This window comes from Panthera onca, chromosome A1 (assembly GCF_046562875.1).
Source record: "Panthera onca isolate mPanOnc1 chromosome A1, mPanOnc1 haplotype 2, whole genome shotgun sequence".
In the NCBI taxonomy this organism is placed as follows: Eukaryota; Metazoa; Chordata; class Mammalia; order Carnivora; family Felidae; genus Panthera; species Panthera onca.
The window spans coordinates 190,873,857-190,893,348 of record NC_138339.1 but is presented as its reverse complement, the minus strand read 5'-3'; the positions used below and the strand labels follow the sequence as shown (position 1 = coordinate 190,893,348).

The window sequence follows — 19,492 nt, the reverse complement described above, 5'->3', positions numbered from 1 at the left end:
AAGGGATATTTCTTCATATTTGCTGTTTGTAATATAGAATTCAACGTTATTAATTTCTTAGTGATTATCCATTATGAGACCAAACTACTTTTAATGGTGAGGTTGTAATTATTCTGAAATTTGAGGAGGGGTTAGGACACTTAAGTTTACTCTCTTAGTCCAATGTTATTCTCATTTTTTTTTCTTTTATTACTAAAGTAAGCCAATAGCTATCCCAGGACCCCAACTGTAAAGAATAATAAAAAGAAAAGAAAAAAAAAAGAAGCTTAAAGCTTAGGCTTTCTTAGTTGGTGTTATACAAATGTGAGTTTATGGTCCAAGTTGGAAATTTCCCAAAACATTGAGATGTATGACCTACCTTTTTTTTTTTTTTTTTTTTTTTCCTTATTAAAGAATAAATTGGATTTGGTCTCCTTCATGTAGTGGGTCATCAGTTTTTAAAAAAGCATGTTGTCCTTATCAGTAGGACTCTTCATTTAGTGGATAACCCGTACTGAAAAGGTCATTGGACCCCTTGTTAGAAAAAAAACACAATTCTAAAATATTAAAGTGAAGAATATAATGGCATCTGCCATGTTTGGTTGTTTCTTACAATTTGGCATATTTCCATTTCAGTTCATAAGGGACATATTAAAGTCACTCAAAGGGTATCTAGTGGATGTTTTAGGAGATACAAAGTGTTTCAGTCTTCTGTGTTCTGATATAGAAAGTGATTATGTAATTGCACATGGCTAAAGCATACTAATACCAAAAGAACTGTCATGGATACTTCGTTACTCTTTAAAGAAAGTCAGTTATGGTGATTTAAATGTGTGCTTCATTGTAGTGTTTACTCACCAATGAATTGCAAGGGAAGAGGCTATAAATTTCTCTCTGATATTTTTGTCTCTTGACCCTGTGTTTTCACTTTAGTCTGCTGTTAATAACTTTTTCTCCTATGCTTGCTCTGTGTCATTTTAGGATTTTTCTTCTTAAATGTTAAATCTTGAGAAGTTGCCAAATCTCATTTTGCTTTGTCAGCAAAGAACACTGATATTAAACAACGGTAAACTAAGCTGTAGGACCATATAAACATTTCAGCATAAGCTTACTATATTGAATCTTTTACAGTTTTTATCAGTTAAAGTCATATGAATGAATTAATGATTCAGAATTTATTCTGAAAATGTAAATTAAAAATTTGATTTTGAAGCAAATTCATAAAAATTATTATTTTTATTAATGTTTATTATTATTTTTTTTTTTGAGAGAGAGAGAGAGACAGAGCACAAGTGGGAGAGGGGCAGAGAGACAGGGAGACACAGAATCCGAAGCAGGCTCCAGGCTTGGAGCTGTCAGCACAGAGCCCGACACGGGGCTCAAACTCACGAGTCATGAGATCACGACCTGAGCTGAAGTCAGATGCTTAATTGCCTGAGCCACTCAAGTGCCCCCATAAAAATGATTTTTTAAGGCATATATACATTTGTTGTTAGAGGCAGTTTCTGAATTATGGGTTTACTGTAGACATCATTTGTTTCCTTAATTGCAAGGATCAGCCATCTTTTTCTGTGGAGGGCCAGATAATGAAGATTTTCAACTTTGCAGGCCTACAGAGTCTGTGGTAAAACTATTGTACTTTGCTTTTTAGTGTGAAAACAGCCATAGACAATACGAAAATAAAACCTTTCTTATGAGAACAGGCAGCGGGCCAGATTTGGCCACTAGGCTATAGTTTGCAGATTTCCTACTTTATTGGATTCTGAACGTTATAGAACAAAACAATAAAGTCATCTTTCTACTCTCTCCCTCCTCCTTCTCGTCACTCGTTTTTTAACCTCTTTATTATTTTTTAACCTTTTTTTTACAATTAGAAAAATGAGACACAGAGTCATTAAGTAACTTGTGAAATAATAATAATCACGCAGCAAGTAATAATGGAGCCAGGATGTGGGCTTAGGCAGTCAGGTGTAGAGCACACACTTCTGACATTTATTATTCCCATATTGTTTTTAAATCAGTTATTATAGATAATGGTGAACGTTTGTTATGAATACAATACATATTCATTTAGTGGATAACCCGTACTGAAAAGGTCATTGGACCCCTTGTTAGAAAAAAAACACAGTTCTAAAATATTAAAGAATATTTAATATTCTCAGAATCTATGGTCGCAGAGATAACCTGTTAAATTTTTGTATACTCTTTCAGATTTTTCAATGCATACATAAAGTATATTTTTTAAAAACATAAATGAGAACCATGGTAATATATATTGACCTAGAACCACCCTATAATCATGGACAGATTTCTGAGTCAGAATATATAAATCTATTTTATTCTTTTTTAAGTGCTTTATAGGATTCCATTAAGATATGCCGTAGTATGTTAACCAAATGCCCATTAATGGGTATTTAGAAGTTTCCTGGTTTTGTGTTTGAGTACTTTTTAACGTATTGTTTTCATAAGTAGACTATTGACTTTTTTTTTAATAGTATGAAGTATTCAGAACGGAGGAGGAGGAAAAAATAAAGTCTCAGGGACAAGATGTTACGTCATCAGTGTATTTCATGAAGCAAACAATCAGCAATGCCTGCGGAACAATTGGACTCATCCATGCTATTGCCAACAATAAAGACAAGATGCACTTTGGTAAATAATTTTTTATTACTGCTTGTCCATCACCTCCCCCCAACCCCAGCCACCAGAAGTCATGAGTTGACTTATTGAGCAGTAGGTGGTGCTGTGGTTCTTTCTTTTAAAGTATCAAATAAGCATTTTCCTTTCTTTTTCTTCTTTTTTTCCCCTAGTGGGAATGTATATACTGTTAGAAGAAATATTAATCTTTCCCATTCTTTTATAATGTTGATAAAAAGAGGTTTCACAAACAACTTAGAGCCTATCATTTATCCCAGTATTCTTATATTCCCAACTTAGCAGTGAAAGGGTTTTTATCTAAAAAAAAAGAGCATGCTTCTAGTATTTTCATATATCAATGTCTTTGAGATAACAAACCTTCTCAATTTTATCTTCTTTAATATTCTCAGAATCTGGATCAACCTTGAAAAAATTCCTAGAGGAGTCTGTGTCAATGAGCCCTGAAGAACGAGCCAGATACCTAGAGAACTATGACGTCGGTACCTTCTTTCTGTCTCGATCTCATTTACGGGCAAAGTTTTGTGGGATTGTAGATACTTTTGGGATGTTTGTCTTGAAACGTTAGTTTTGAGCAATTATGGATTTTATTGTGTCCGTTAAAAAAGACCTTCTGTACTTCATGTAACATTACCTGAAATATCCATAAATGTTGATGAATTGCCACTTCTTTTCTACATCTAGAGCTGAATGACAGAAAAAAAGTTTGATTTACAAATTTTTAAAATATTTTATGATTGACTGTTCCTTACCACTCCCTCCCCATAATAAATAGATGCCTGCCAATGCCCTGTGTGTGTTTCACTGGGAATTTGGAACAAGGCTGAAGACCAGTGGAAAAAACAAAGGCTTAAGGCTAGATGTCAGATCATATGTTAGCTATTCTATCAGCTTAGTAATGTTTTTGCCTGTGTGAAGACATAATCTACTTGTACCATTTCATAGAATTGTTTTAGAATGACATTTAAATCTTACTGGTTTTGGACTCTTATTTTTCTTTTGAAGGACTTTTAAACTTTAATTAACACTACTAGGTAGATGTTAAGTTCTTTGGAATTAGAAGGAGTATAATGTACAGATTATTTGGCTAGAAAAATGCCTTATACAGAGTTTGTGTCCAATAGATTCATTGATTTCATCATGTTTTAGCATTCTTACCTACTTTGACTATCTTAAATTGTTTTTTCTTTAAAAAACCTGCAGATCATAAAACATCTTTATTTTACACAAAAGTAAACAACATAAAAGTCACCAGTAATCCTACCAATAAGAAGTAGCCGCCATTATTAATATTTTTATAGGGAGTATATAAGTATATACACAAGTTTTTAAAACAAAAAGTTGATCACACTGTAATATTGTTTTATAACTTGCTTTTTTCACTTAACTTATCACAAACGTATACCATACCAGTAAGTATATATTTGACATCATCATTTAATGGCTGCATAGCTTTCCATTGTACAGTATTTTATTTTACCAATAAATTATTGTTGGTAATTTAATACTTTTCCTCTTTATTCACTATTGAAAGAAATACTACAAGGTATATTATTGTAGCTAAATCTTTGAAAATGTCCTTAATTATATATACTTATGTATAGTTATATGTAAATACAGAAACTCCCAGAAGAGAAATTGCTGGATCAAACAATTTGCATGTTTTTAAGGCTTTGATACTTATTGCCAAATTGCCATTCATAAAGGTTGTACTTTTCACCCGAAAATGACTACTTTTGCCCATTTTCTTCATGTTTGCTAATAGTGGGTACTGTAAGGGCATTTTTTTTTTTCTTAAGGTCAGAAAACTGAAATCTCTAGCTTCTGATAAATGCATGCTTTTTGCTCCACATTTTTAAACTGCTGACTGAAGCTGCATGATTAAGCATAACTACAGCCAGAGCCGCAGAGGAGCATGTAACCTGGAGAAACAGATGAGATCAGCTTTTTCAGTCTCTATCTGTGAGATGCTTACTTTATTCTAGTCCCAGTTGAATAAAGTGTTAAGTGTTAGTTCTAACAAATAATTTAAATGACTCCCACTTAACACCTGGAAATTACAAATAATCAAATATTCAGTTTCCTAAGTCTTCAGGGATTTGTGGGTTAGAAAGTACAGCAATTCATTTGGTTACTCAGAAATCATTCTTAAATATGTAATGCTAAACTGTTCCTAAACTTCTTCCGATTTGTTGTTTCTTAACAAAGCTTTAGATGTTAAAACTTAGCATTGTTGTTTTCTTTTAGAAAGTTGGACACGGTCATTTTTTCCTGTTAATTCCTTGTGTTCTCATTACAGGCTATCCGAGTCACTCATGAGACCAGTGCCCATGAAGGTCAGACTGAGGTATTTCCCATTTTTCAAAACTTTCCTTGCCATGTGTAAGTCTAACCACAGTGTTCTCGTATGGCATGTAGTTTTAGAAAACCACTTGGACTTTTTTTTTTCCTTTGAAGGAATCTGCTTATGTAAAAGTCGTCATGAAGTAGCACAAGAACATACATTGGTAAACTATTAGTAGGCACTTTGATATCAGCTGTCTCAGTCTGTCTAATCATTTAGACAGATTGCAGGTTGTGGGCCGTTTGCGTTCCCTATTAGAGTCCTCTGATTTGTGCAAGTGTTTCGAGAAAAATACCTGTGCTATAGTACGAGCAGATGAGCCTGTATGATTTTCAAGACTCTGTCATGCCCAACCTGTGGCAAAAAGCTGTGTCATTCTCTTTGCTCAGTAAATCTGTTCCAGGGCAATATGATGGTTTTTTACCATTTTCACTCGGGTAGCTAGTTCCTCACCTGGCTCACCTCTCCTCTCCTTCTCTTGCCTCTTTTTTTCTTTCTCTTGGTTGTCTTCATTCCCTCTTCCATTTCTTTTCCTTCCCTCTAAGCCTCGTGCTCCTACTCGTGGGAGGGGTGTCAAAAGGTGTTTCAGCAAGATGAATTAGAGTTCAATTGAAGTTGTTTGGTGAATTCATAGCACATCTGAGTGTTAACACCAGAGAATTATAGATTTTCTTTCTTATCCATCTGGGACTTGAAACCATAGTTTTTCGTGTACAAAGATCATATTACCTTTATGCATTAAGAGTACTTGAAAACACATTTGAAAAATACCTGATTTAAAAATATTGGTCTTAAATATTTGCACTATCTGCAAAAAAATTTAAGGAGAAAACAATTTGATACTATGGTATGACTGCTGTTTTTCATAGATTGAACTGGATAACTGAGTGTTTATAATAAAGCCATCTAAGAATTTGAACACTAATTCCCCCTATAATTATATCTTCTTGGTTGGTCTCAGGTTCTACTTTCAGAGGTGTGGACTATTGTTTTTTGACCAAGTTTGCACACACACACACACACACACACACACACATTCACATACACACACATACACACACACACTATCTCCAGATGGCTATAACACCAGATTGTGGATTAATCAAACACTCCCTTTTTTTTATTGCTTTGTATGATCCTAAGCATGTTCTTAATCTTCACTCTGCTTTGCTTTTTTGTTTGTACATTTATATTGTTAGAATTAGCAATGACGATAATCAGCATGAGATTGTTATAAAATACAAAGATAGCTATTTGTAATGAAGCAAAATTAAATGTAATAAAGCAACATTAATACATGTTTACTTCAAAAATTTGTCTTTGCGTTACCTTATCTTGCCTTCTTTTTGGTGGCTTTATCCATATTATGGCTTCAGTAACTCCTTTTATTTTATTAAAAAAATTTTTTTAATGTTTATTTAGTTTTGAGAGAGAGGGAGAGAGATAGAGAGCAAGCAGGAGAGGGACAGAGAGAGAGGGAGACACAGAATCTGAAGCAGGCTCCAGGCTCTGAGCTGTCAGCACAGAGCCTGAGATGGGGCTTGAACCCTCCTGAGCTGAAGTTGGAGGCTTAACCAACTGAGCCACCCAGGCGCCCCTTCAATAACTCTTTTTAGATGATGTTCACAGCTCTTTCCAGACCTGACTCCACTTTTTCTAATCTTGGATGTATTTTAGACGTCACCTGAATGACCCCCAGTATTTTGGAATACACTTGTCCTTGTTTGAGCTTATTATGTTGTATTTTAAACTTTTCTTTCCTTTATTTTTTTCTGTTTCTTGTAATAGTTTCATCATACGTTTTCCCCACTGTCACTAATTTAATAGAAATTTGTTTAACTTCTTCCTGGAAGATCAGCTTCTTATGTAGATTGTCAATCCTTAATCTTTATTCTAATACTCATTCATTTTTACACAGTTCTCCTGGATTACCTTTCCTGAAATGTAACTTGAATTATTTTGGGTACTCGGATTTTTCTGAAGTGTTTTAGTGTATAGAAAACAGTGATTTTCAAGGCAAGGTAGAGGTAGAAGTTAGGATTTTCTGAATAGCTTTTTCTAAATTTACTTTCAGAAGAATTAATCCCTTTTGTTCATTTTGCATCTTTCATAGTTGAGAATCCTTGCTAGAGTGAGCCCTATTTTTTTGTGTATTATAGCCCTAAAGTGTATCAGGGTAAAAAAAAAAAAAAAAAAAGAAATGTGTTTGAGAACCATTTCCCAGGCATATACAATAAATTTCAGGCTCTTTAGCCTAGCTGTAGTCAAGTTTTTCCTAACTCTTGTCTTTCTAACTTTTCAACAGTGTTCTCTCGTTAAATATTTCTCTCTTGCTTTCCTTCACTTAACTGTTGCTAGGCTTTACCTCTTTCAGTTTACTTTTCTAAAATTATTCCTTCTGTTCATCTCTGCTCTTCCTACTTCTACCCATCCTTCAAGATCTGGCTTAAATACTACCTTCTGCATGAAGCAATCCATTCCCTTTATGGACTCTTTATATGACTTCTATTATTTGCATTTAGCTGTTTTCATATTCTTTTTCATTTATTTAAGATGTATATATTTTCACCTTTTAACAGCTCTGAAATTAAGATGTATTTTTGCAGTTAATGTCGTAATTTACTCTTTAGTATCCCCTGATTAGTTGTGTATAAAGTGACATATCTTATAGCCACTGGTCCCTTAGCTTTGACGAAATGTGGTGTCATGTCCACCTTACTGTGGCTTAGACCTAGGATTGGTGTCTGATTCATTTGGACATGCTCCAAAATATCCAGCACTATTCCTTGCACATGAGCACAGTACATATTTATTATTTCACTAAAATTCCCTCAGAACTATCCTTAGTGGTGTAAGAACTTAAAAAAAAAAAAAAAATGTTTTTTTCCATAGTCCCCTAGGTAAACAGGACATACCCATTACCCATTGTTCTTCAATACCGCACTATTAACATTTTGGGAAGGGTTCAGTTCTTTTGTTGTATGGGCTGTTTTGTGCATTCCAAGGTGGAATATATATACTATAGTCCAGGGGCACCTGGTTGGCTCAGTCGATTAAGTGTCCAACTCTTGATTTCAGCTCAGGTCGTGGTCTCACAGTCATAGGATTAAGCCCCACATCAGGCTCTGTGCTGAGCGTGGAGCCTGCTTGGAATTCTCTTTCCCCTCTCTCTGCCCTTCCTCAGTTCACGCTCTGTCTTTCTCTCTCAAAAAAAAATTACTATATTATACTCACTATTTTATTGACTCTCAGTCACTGAGAGAACAAAACTTAATAGCATATATTTTCAAATCCAGTATGAACCAGCTTAAAACTTTTGCACCAGGTACTGTTTTTGTGATCATCTTATTTCAGGTTCATCTACCATCTATGGGCTGAAGAGTCTTTGACATATTATTACCTCCATTGCTCTCTATATTCTAGCACACTGGTTTTTGTCAGTTCCTGGGAAACACCTAAGTCTTTCCAGTTTGTTTTTGTTTGCTTGGGCTGCCATAACAAAATATCACAGACTGGATGACTTAAAGAACAGAAATTCATTTTCTCACAGTTTGGAGGCTAGAAGTCAATATGGTACCATCAGGGTTGGTTTCTGGTGAGCCTCTCTTCCTGGCTTTTAGATGGATGCTTTTTCACTGTGTCCTCACATGGCCTTTTCTCTGTGTGCATGTGGAGAGAGGGAGAGAGAGAGAGAAAGATATATATAGATATATATATAGATAGATATATATATATATACACACACACACACACAGAGAGAGAGGGATCAATCGATCAATATCTTGTATCTCCTCTTCTTCTTCTAAAGACATCAGTCCTATCCAAGGTAGAGCATTACCATTATTAACCTTATTTACCTCCTTGAAGACCCTATCTCCAAATATAGTCACATTGGGGGTTAGGGCTTCAACATTCGAATTTGGGGGGAACACAGTTCAATGTATAACACTACCTGACTCAGTACTCTCCTGGAAATGCCCCTCCTATTTGCATAGACCTCTCATCCATGGGGTCACTCCTTAAAAGTCATTTTTTCAGAGGTATTTCTTTTATCACTCTCATATACATCCACCTCTGAATTTTCTGTCACAAAATCCTGTTTATTTTCTTCCTGGCACTTTTAAATGATTTATAATAAGGTTTTTTGCTTGTTTGTTTCTTCTGTTTATTTATTAGACTGTAAGTGCCATGAGCTTTGTCCCATTCACCTTGAATCCCCAGGACAGTGCTTGGCATGTGTAGGAATTTATGAGAAATTACATATACAAAGGTAAGGAGCACAGGATGTAGGTTTGTATGCTGACTCCACTACTTAGCAGCTTAGGCAAGATACTTTCCTCAGTGTAAAATGGAGATAGCAGCATCTACCTTATGGGATTGTTGTGAAGATTGATGAGCTAATCATATAAAGTCCCTGGCATATAATGGACCTTCAATAAATTTTAGGTGGTAATTTTATTTTATAAGCATTCAGAAAAATGAATATGAATGGCAGAGGATGAGGCTATAAGAAGGTGAGGATGAGGCAGAGGAGGAAGTTAACAAGGCAAAGCCAGACAAGGAGGGGGCCTGGATTTTATAGGCAACAGGAAGCCACCAAGGATGGTGTGTTTAGTTTAGTTCATGGGTCATCTGTGTGGAAGTTGGATATGGAGCCTCACGCTATGGGGAGATAGCTGAAATCTTTTGTATTTGGATAGTAGTTAGAGCCTTGAGAATTCTATAGAGAGGGAGTGGTGGTGGGCCACAATAAATCCCCGGGGCATGTTGGTGTTTACAGAGTGGGTAGAGGGGGAAGAGAAGCCAGTAATAACAGTGTCATAGCAATGGCAGTAGTCAGGGACATCTTTGTTACTCTGTCAGAACATGTTCATGGGAGTAGAGCAGCCCAGAGCCTTAGTGCATGCAGAGATTTATAGCCTGAATGAGAAATCAGTAAGTTGAGTCACCCAAATACAGTGGTATTTTCAGAAGACTGGCTTACTTAATAGGTTTCTGTAGACCAGGTGTCTGTTTACTCATGTGGTTTTCCCATCCCATCATCCCACCATGATCGTCAGGCAGCCTTTGGCTAATCCAGAAATTTGGACAGTAGCCCCACTTCACTTAAGTTTCATTAACCCAAACTGAAAATTATTGCTTTCGTTTTTCACTTAAGATAAAAGAACAATGGGATATGAGGAACTTAAATTGTGTGTTGTTAAAATTGTGAACAAGTGTCAGTGATACAGTCAGTAATGGAAGCAATCTGCCAAGTCCAAGGTGAAGAAGAGAAAAAAAAATCCAGAAAGGTATTTAATTTGCCTTTAAACTCTACTTTTACTTCATTGATGCTTACCTAAAAAGCAGTTTCTCCCAAAATACTTGAAAATTTTAAAAAAAAAAGCAATTGTAAAAGTTTGTCTTTTGTCCATAGTAGTCTAGGAGCTAGTCCAGATAGGAGTAGAGCTCTCCTGATGATTTATTGTTTATTTAACTTTTTACAAAATAATACATTTATCATACTTTTCAGAGCCTTCCATTCAAGTTTATCACAACCGTGAAAAGTAATAGAAATGGCACTACTGTTTTATTTATGGTTTTAAATAAACATGCCAAAGTGGAAAGTGCTTTTTGACTTACATATATTCACTTCCAATCTTTTTAAAAAAATTTATCTTTAAAATAGTTAAGATCAAAGAATTTTGTGGGAATCTTTTTCTTTACATTTTATCATGAGCATTTTCTTGTTTCATCAAGACCTCTTCATAAAAAATTCTATGTGGCTATCTACTATCATGTGAATGAACCATAATTTACTTTCCAGGTTTTTTTTTAACTTTTGATGTTTGTATTGTTTTCAGTTTTTCAAGTTAAAACGGTAACTTCACTGAATGTCTTTCTTTATCCAAGTATTTATTCTATGTTCTCTTTTTAAAGATAGTTTCCTATATGTAGAATTACTGAATCCAAGGGCTGAATATTTCTAAGTTTCTTATTATATAAAATAAAATTGTCTTTCTTTCATTTGATCAACTAAGTAACCTGTTTGAGTACCTGTAGTACCAGGCACTGGGCTAGGAGATGTACGTACAAAGGTGAATAATACGTAGTTTGTGTCTTTCAGGATCTCTTACTTCAGTGGAGATAATCTCAAAAGTAACCCTTACCAGTGGTGAATTCTGTTTTTAAATTTTACCATGTGTGATAGAGGGAATATGTTTGATTGCTAAAGATAGTTCAGAATTCTTTACTAAAAGTTTATAGAAGGAATTTAAATCATGAAATTGAATTATAATTTATTTATAATGAAATACGTAATAATGTGTTTTGCTTAGTGTTGTCCATTAAGTGGGAGTTTATTTGTTAGGTAAGCAGTAGATAAATTGTGATTTTAAGTATGTGTTCATATATGTATATACAGTCAAAGATAAAGTGTGTGTGTGTGTGTGTGTGTGTGTATGCATGCGTGTGTGCGTGTGCATGCATGTATGTGTATCTGGTTGGCTTGGCCCTATCAATGCAGACTGTCAATGGAGGAAAACAGTGTCAAGTCTCATTTTAATTCAGTGTATAAATATACTTTGCATGGCTTCATTTTGCTCTTCAATACAGTTTTGAGTGATTTTGATTATGTTAGAGTAAATTAAAGTGCTTACATTTATTTCTCTTCTTTAAGGATTTATTTTCTTCTTTCCCATGTTTGAAAGAAGCTAAACCTGTTAGGAAGAAACTTACTTCTTATACAACATAAAGTTTAAGTTCCTAATATTCTTAGAAGAATCAGATGGAAACAAATGGAACTCTGATGCAAAGTATGCTTTTTAAACCATATAGCCTGCTTTTGTTAAGGAAATCTGAAATTGCACTTTCTGACTTTTTTTTTCCATTTACTTTCCATGCCTCATTTTCTTTGTTTCATTCCAGTAAGACTTAAGGTAAATCTTTTTTTGGGCAGCTTCATTTAATTTCATTCTTAAAATTGAGAAATTCTCTGGAACTCCTGGTTCTTTATACTTTTGCCTCTGTTTCTCTTATTTTTCTTTTTTATTGTTGTCATTCCTTCTTAATATTATTACCCAGAGAAAGGCATGTTTTGAAAGTATATGTAAAGTTGAATGGGGGAGCTGAGTTGGAAGGAGGGAATACAAATTAGAATTAGTCACATTTGGGAAAATGTTATTGGAATGGTTCTTTTTGTTCCTGTATTTTCAAGCACTGACACCATGTCTCCAAGCATGTAATCAGTTCTTTATCTAATATCACTAGAAAAAAATGTATAGATAGATTAAATTAGTTGTTGAAAGGTAAGAAATGCAAATACTACTCCATCCTGATTATACTTTTTCCCCCCCTTTCTTAGGTTAAGTGCTTTGTCCTAAAATGGATTAAGATATTCTTATCTTTCTTCTTCATCATCTTTTTAACTTATTTATTGTTTTTCGGTACGCTGAGGGTTTTGGAAATAGCAATATTAAACTATTATTTTGGAGGAAAATTCTTAGACTGAATTAATGAGTATACTCTTTTAGATCTGACTAAATGTAACCCTTCTGTGTAAAAATGTCTTCAGTAATAAACATAGAATCAAGATTAGGTTTGAAGATGGTGAGGTTTTTGTTTGTTTTGTTTAAAACCATAGCTTTCCAAAATGAAGGGGGTGATGCTAGGATTTAAGATTTTTTCATTTGTAATAAATGAGAACCTGTTCTCACGTTGTTAAAAAAAAAAAAAATCTGGGAATCAGCTTGACCAGCTTAACAATGGTAAGCTTGAATTTAATGTAACATGTACAGATATGTCATTATATTGATAGAGATTTCTGACATGGAGAATTGTAAATTGAAGTGAGGAAACACAGTTGTTAAATTAGTAGAGGAAAAGTCTTTCAAGAATGTCTTGAAATCTGTGGGCATCTTGATTTATTAGATGAACAAAATGAATAAATTTGCCATCGTGCAGATTTTCCATGGAATATGTAGTGATATTTTGTGTATTTTGATATGTAGCCCATGTTTCACTTTGACTTCTTTGCCAGCTAAACATGGATACTGTGTAGGAAAGTTTGTATCTTTTGCATGAATATCGTTTTACTTTCCTATTTTAAATTTGGACCTTACTTTTAGTGCAATCTGATATATTGTACTGAGCTTTCCAAAAAAATCTACAGAAATCCATTTAGAATTAATTTATAATTGTGATTTTAAACTTTTCAAGTTTTACGTATGTGGACATATTCCCATGCATGTGCATATACATACTCATACATGAATGCACACACATTTACAATTTAACTTCTTTTCATAGCATTTGGCAGCCCTAGAGAAGTTCCTCATACTTTTTCTTTCCATGTGCCATTTTAAACTCAGCAATATTGCTGAGGCCTGAAAGGACATATACATTCAGGAAATAACTGTTAAATTTAATTGTGATCAAATACATATTTTGTCAACAGGTCAATAAAAGGAATCATGATTTCCAATGATCATATAAAGAAGCTAAAATTATTTTTTAAAGTGGAATTTGATTTTTTTACAGCATTTTATTCCCATTTCTACCCTGTGGAAGGAAAGGAGATATTATAAAGAAAATGCACATTGTTTTCTACTAGAGGTGCACAAATATCGTAGGTTCTCAAGCCAGAAAACTCTCACTCTGAGATGACTGGGGATGCTTGGAGACATTAGGCGTCACTCTGGGTGCCACAGTGTCAATTGAGAAAGTTTTCTTTGTACTCTTAGTGTCATTTATGGTTGAATGTAATGGAAATTGAGGTGCTTATTAGCTTCCAAATATTCTCATCTTAATCCTCACTGCTTTTGAAACCATGTTTGTCATCTTCCTTTAATGATGGTTACGTTTACTGAATGCATCTTACATGGTAGGCATTATACAAAAGGACAGGTGTACCCTATTCTAATCTTCTAAATTCCTTAAGGTCTATGTTACCCCATTTTACAGATGGGAAGACTAAGAAGTAACTCATCCAAGGTCACATAGCTAGTAAGTACTGACCATGCTATCAAGGCAGAAAAACAAAATAACTCAAAATTGCTAAAACAAAAAAAGAAGAAAGGGAGAATTTTTAATTTTAAATTTTTGTTTTTATCCTAAGAGCAAAGTTAAACACAGCTCATAATTTAATGCAAATATGTAATGCATCACAAGCGACCATTCTTAGTTGTACTGAATACTTTTATTCTTTGTTACCCTTATATCTAAGTTAGCTCTTAGTAGATTTTTCCTTATATTAAACATAAAATCTTACCCTTAAACTAACCACAGTCTTTTGGTTATCATATTGTGTATATTTCAGAAAACAGTAATTATTTTAAGTATCTACCAGCTAATGATCCCTTCGTGTTCAGAAAATTACATGGTTATAATGATATTTTTCTTAATAACAGGATGCCTATTAAAATGAGAAAATGTTTTGGGTGTAAGCCAAAATCACTTAGTTTATTTTAGCATTTTAGAATAATTCAGATTTAAGCACTTACAACAACCTTCCAAACACTTGATTTCTTAATAGAAAAGTATTTTTTAGGCAGACCCTTGGCCCCCTTTTAAAAAATGTGTGTATCATTTCTTTTTAGCCTTTACAGTATTTTTAATTCATTGGTTAAATAGTTTAAAGAGTAATCTTGTCATTTACATACACACAGGGACATGTACATTAATGGAAAGAAGGTTTTAAACAGACACACATCCTTTTTAAACAGGCACACAACCTCCACCTTTTAATTAAAGGTTTAGATCATTTCTTTTTAGCCTTCATGATATTTCTAATTTTTTTTATTGTTATTAAACAGTTTAAAGAGTAGTTGACTCATTTTCTCACATACAAAGTGACATGCACATTAACTGTGAAGGAAAAATAATTTGGCTTTGTAGGACCTGGGTATTTTATTTTTGTTTTATTTGTTTATTCTGAACTAGCTCTAAGTGTTTAAAAACAGAAACATTTGAATTGTGTTTGAGGAATACAAATAGAGATAGTAATAGATTTCCCTCTATTAATCAGCTAAATTAATTGACAGTTGATGGGTGAGTGGCTCTGTATGCAATGAAAACACTGAAATTAGAGCCAGGAGTGTTCTGCCTCTGGTTTTGACTGTTACTAGTTGAATGCTTTGGGCAAGTCAACTAAGTCCTTGTGCTTCTGAATATTAAAAAACAAAAAACCAGCTCCCCCCAAAAATAAAACAGTGTCCTAATAAACCCACTCTGTTTTATTTTTTTATTTTATTATTTATTTTTTATTATTTATTTTTATTATTTATTTTATATTTATATATAAATTATATATATAAATATATTTATATATATTTATATTATTATTTTATTATTATTTATTTTTATTGTTTATTATTTATTTTATTTTATTTTTATTTATTTTATTATTTTTTATTTTTTTGTCTTTTATTTTTGACTCTGACAGGATTTAAGTTAGAATCAGAATGCTTAAAAATCTCTGAAAATGAGTGTTTATGCCTAAATCTTTCATGCAACAATAATTTATTAAATTCCTAAGGGTTCTTTGTGAAGAGCAAAACATTTAGGCTGCTTTTGAAATGCCTGGGGTTCTGAAAAGTCTATTCTAGGTTTTCCTGAATATTATATAATGAAGAGATAGATTTGTTATTACATGTGAAGTGTTCTATATGAAGTCACCCTATACTGCTGCATTGCCTACACAGCAGAGGGGATGTAGATTCAATGGTAAAGTCTGGCACATGTTGATATTTTTAATAATTTTAATGAAGTAAGTAATTTTTTAAGCAATTTTGGATTCTAAAAGACTATAAAATCACCATAAGCAGTCCCAAAAGGGAAGCTCTCATTCACTCCACCAGCCTCACTGATACTTATGAGATAGACTAGGGACAAGACTAGAGAGAGCTCTAAGGTACAAACCTGGGGAAGGGAGCAGTTTCTACTTTGGTTATGGCACCAAGTCTGGATTCTTCTCTACAGAGCAAAACCTAAAGATGCTAGGACAAAAAACCTTCTTTGGGGAAGGGAATAGATAAAAACCACCCCTTGGGGGAGGGGCAGAAATCTATGAGACAAATCACTGGAGGAGGAAAGCCTGCTTCTTGATATTCAGGGACAAACAGCCTACCTATAATGGTAGAGCCAATGGCTAAACCAGAACAATAAAGAATGTCTCTATCATCTCACCATTAAAGACCAGCATGCACCAATAAATGTCAAAAGTTTGAGAGTGAGCAAGAATAAGGAGAAAAACCTCTGAGCACAGGCTCTGAGAAAAATCCTAAACCTGTCAGTGGAACAAGAACATTGAAAAAGAAAGCATCGAACAACCCAGCTGCTACCCTAAGCACAGGGTAATGGTAGATGAATTTTAAGGTGGTAGGTTGGTAAGGTTAACCATAGCCAAATAAAACCCAAACAGCTCAACTCCTGACTAGATTGATTCAGTTCCACACACTAAAGGCCTACCAGAAGGGACATGCCCATTCTCAGGCATAAGTACTATTTATCTCAGTTTGCTCTTACACAAGATGTATAGCTTTTAACCAAAAATTATAAGACAAGGAACAAGAAAAATAACAGTACACTGTTATAAGACAAAGCAGTCAAAAACCAGAGTCAGATATGATTTGGATATTGGAACTGTCAGATGCAGCTTGAAATAACTATAATTAACATATTAAAGGCTCATGTGAAAAAGGTAGACATGTACTAACAAATAGGGAATATCAGCAGAGAGTTTGAAAGTACAAGAAAGAATCAAATGGAAATGATAGTAATGAAAAATATGGTACCAAAGATGAAGAATGCCCTTAATGGGTTCACCAACCAATAGAATTGACAAAATTGAGGAGAGAATCAGTAAATTTGAGGACACATCACTAAAAATTGCTCATACTGAACCACAAAAGTAAAATATACTGTGGTAGTGGTTTTAGGGGACCCAGGGCATCTCAGAGTTGTGGAGCAATCTCAAATGATCTGATACATGAAAGTAGAATCCCAGAAGGAAAAGAGAGAGGTGGGGGCTAGATGGAGACATAGGACAGTAAAAATATTTCAAGATCTAATGGCTGTTTTTCAAAGAATAATTAAAGACATCAAAGCACAGCTTCAAGAATCTCAACACTAAGATAAATACCCCTATGCTCCCAAAACCAAACGCACATAGACACGGAGATATATAATATTCAAACTGCAGAAAATGAAAGCTCAATAGAAAATGTTCAAGGCAGCCAGAAGAAAAAGACACATTGGATACAGAGGAACAAAGATAAGAGTTACATCAAGCCTCTCAGATATTATATAAGCCAGAACACCATGGAATGATATTTTTGAAGATGAAAAAATTAAAATGTAACAAAAATATCTTTTAAAACTAAAGGACACATAAAGAGATTGAAACAAACAAAAACAGAGAATTCATTAACAGGTTACCTGCACTACGATTTGGTACTACACAAAGATTTGTGGAGTGCTGAAAATGGAACAAGTGAAAGTAAATATAAAATAAATATTGTTCTTTTTTTTAATGTTTATTATTTATTTTTGAGAGAGAGAGAGACAGAGTGCAAGCAGGGGAGGGTTAGAGAGAGAGACAGACACAGAATCCGAAGCAGGCTCCAGGCTCTGAGCTGTCAGCACAGAGCCCAATGCGGGCGGGACTCGAATCCACAAACTGTGAGATTATGACCAGAGCTGAAGTCAGATGCTCAACCGACTGAGCCACCAGGCGCCCCTATTGCTCTTTTTAAAAATTGTTTTAGAAGACAATTGACTATCAAAATAAAAAATGATAACCATGTATTGTAAATTTATAGCATATATAAAAATAAAATGTGTGACATTAGCACAAAGGATGGAAGAAAGAATTTGAAATACTGCTGTAAGATTTTTAGATGACTTACGATGTGGTATAATATTACTTGAAGGTACACTGTGACTAAAGATATGTATTTTAAACCCAAGCACGATTACTGAAAAAATTAGAAGTATAAACAATAAGACAATAGTACATATTAAATGGAATCATAGAAATAATTCAAAAAAAGGCAGACAAGGAACAAAGAACAAATGGAAAAAATAGAGAACTGGCAAGATGATAGATTTTAATTCAACCATGTTAATAGTTACATGAAATTAATAAAATATAAATGGTCTAAATGTAAACACACAAATTGAAAGAAAGATTATCACATTAGTAAAAAAGCAAAACTCAATTATGTGTATCTACAGGAAAGTCACTTTAAATATGAAGACATGGAAATCTTAAAATGGGAAAGATACACAATGAAAACATCAAGAAAGCTGGGATAACTGTATTGAAATTAGGTGAAGTAGACTTCAGAACCAGGAATATTACCAGTGATAAGGACATTGTAAGAATAAAGAGATCAATTCACCATACCTAAAGTTTGTGTATGTAGCTAAAAATAGAACCTCTAAACATATGAGATGAACACTGACAAAACTGAAGAGAGTAATAGACAAATCCACAAATACAGTTAGATATTTCAACACTCTTCTCAGTAATCAGTAGAACAAGTAGACCCAGAAAATTAGTAAGTATATAGAAGACCTTAACAGCATTGTTATACAACTTGGCCCTATTAACAGTTGTGGAACATTCCATCCCCAAACAGCTGAATATACATTCTTTTCAAGTACACATGGGATGTTCACCAGGACGTACCATATCCTGGACCAGGAAATTAACAATTTTTTAAAACGCTGAAATCATACAAAGAATGCTTACTAGCCATAATGGAATTAAATTAGAAATCATTAACAAAAAATATCTGGAAAGTTACCAAATATTTAGAATTGAAACACTATACTTTTAAATAGTTCATGGATCAAAGAGGAAGTCACAAAGGAAATTAGAAAATATTTTGAATAAAAATTTTAAAAATCCAAATTCAGCAAAAGCAGGGATTAGAGAGAAGTCACTAACATTAAATGCTTATAGTAGAAAAGAAAAACAGGAGTTACAGAAAAATCTATAGCATTAAATGCATAAAGTAGAAAAGAAAAAGCAGGGATTCAAGAGAATTGATAGTATTAAATGCTATGATAGAAAAGAAAAGAGGCTTCAAGTCAGTGATTTAAAGTTTTACCTTAAGGTGGTAAAAGGAGCAAATTAAATCAAGCAGAAGGAAGAAATGATAAAAGCAGAAATCAATGAAATTCATTATTGTATTAAAGGTCCTTGCCAATGCAATAAGGCAAGAAGAAAGAAAGGGCATATGGATTAGGAAAGAGGAAATAAAAGTGTCTGTATCCATAGTGAGCATGTTTTTTTATGTAGAAAATTATATAAAACTGTCAACTAACAAAATATGGGCAGTCTAGAGAAGATATTATAACAATATAAAATCATGAAGGTGATAACTACACTGCTGTTATGCAAGAGAGTTCTCTTGGTTATAGGAAATACTGAAGTATTTAGGGGTAAAGGACCAAGTATGTAACTTACCTTAAACCCTCAAATGGTTCAGGAAGAACATTACATAGAGAGCATAAATGCAGAGGACAAAG

General features: G+C 33.7%; 2 protein-coding genes across 5 annotated transcripts in view; one reads left to right on the top strand and one right to left on the bottom strand.

Annotated features, from left to right (window-relative positions):
• UCHL3 (ubiquitin C-terminal hydrolase L3) overlaps positions 1-19,492 on the top strand; it is a 101,202-nt gene that overhangs the window by 68,248 nt on the left and 13,462 nt on the right. For all 4 annotated transcript variants that reach the window (XM_078432800.1, XM_078432790.2, XM_078432798.1 and 1 more), the window contains 3 exons: positions 2,475-2,631; positions 3,027-3,112; positions 4,934-4,981. In XM_078432800.1, the coding sequence (XP_078288926.1) occupies positions 2,475-2,631; positions 3,027-3,112; positions 4,934-4,981 (291 nt within the window). The remainder of the gene's footprint in view (positions 1-2,474; positions 2,632-3,026; positions 3,113-4,933; positions 4,982-19,492) is intronic.
• LOC132681975 (uncharacterized) overlaps positions 8,543-19,492 on the bottom strand; it is a 44,630-nt gene continuing 33,680 nt past the window's right edge. The window contains exon 5 of the mRNA XM_078432804.2: positions 8,543-8,637. The gene's annotated coding sequence lies outside the window, so the exon portion shown is untranslated. The remainder of the gene's footprint in view (positions 8,638-19,492) is intronic.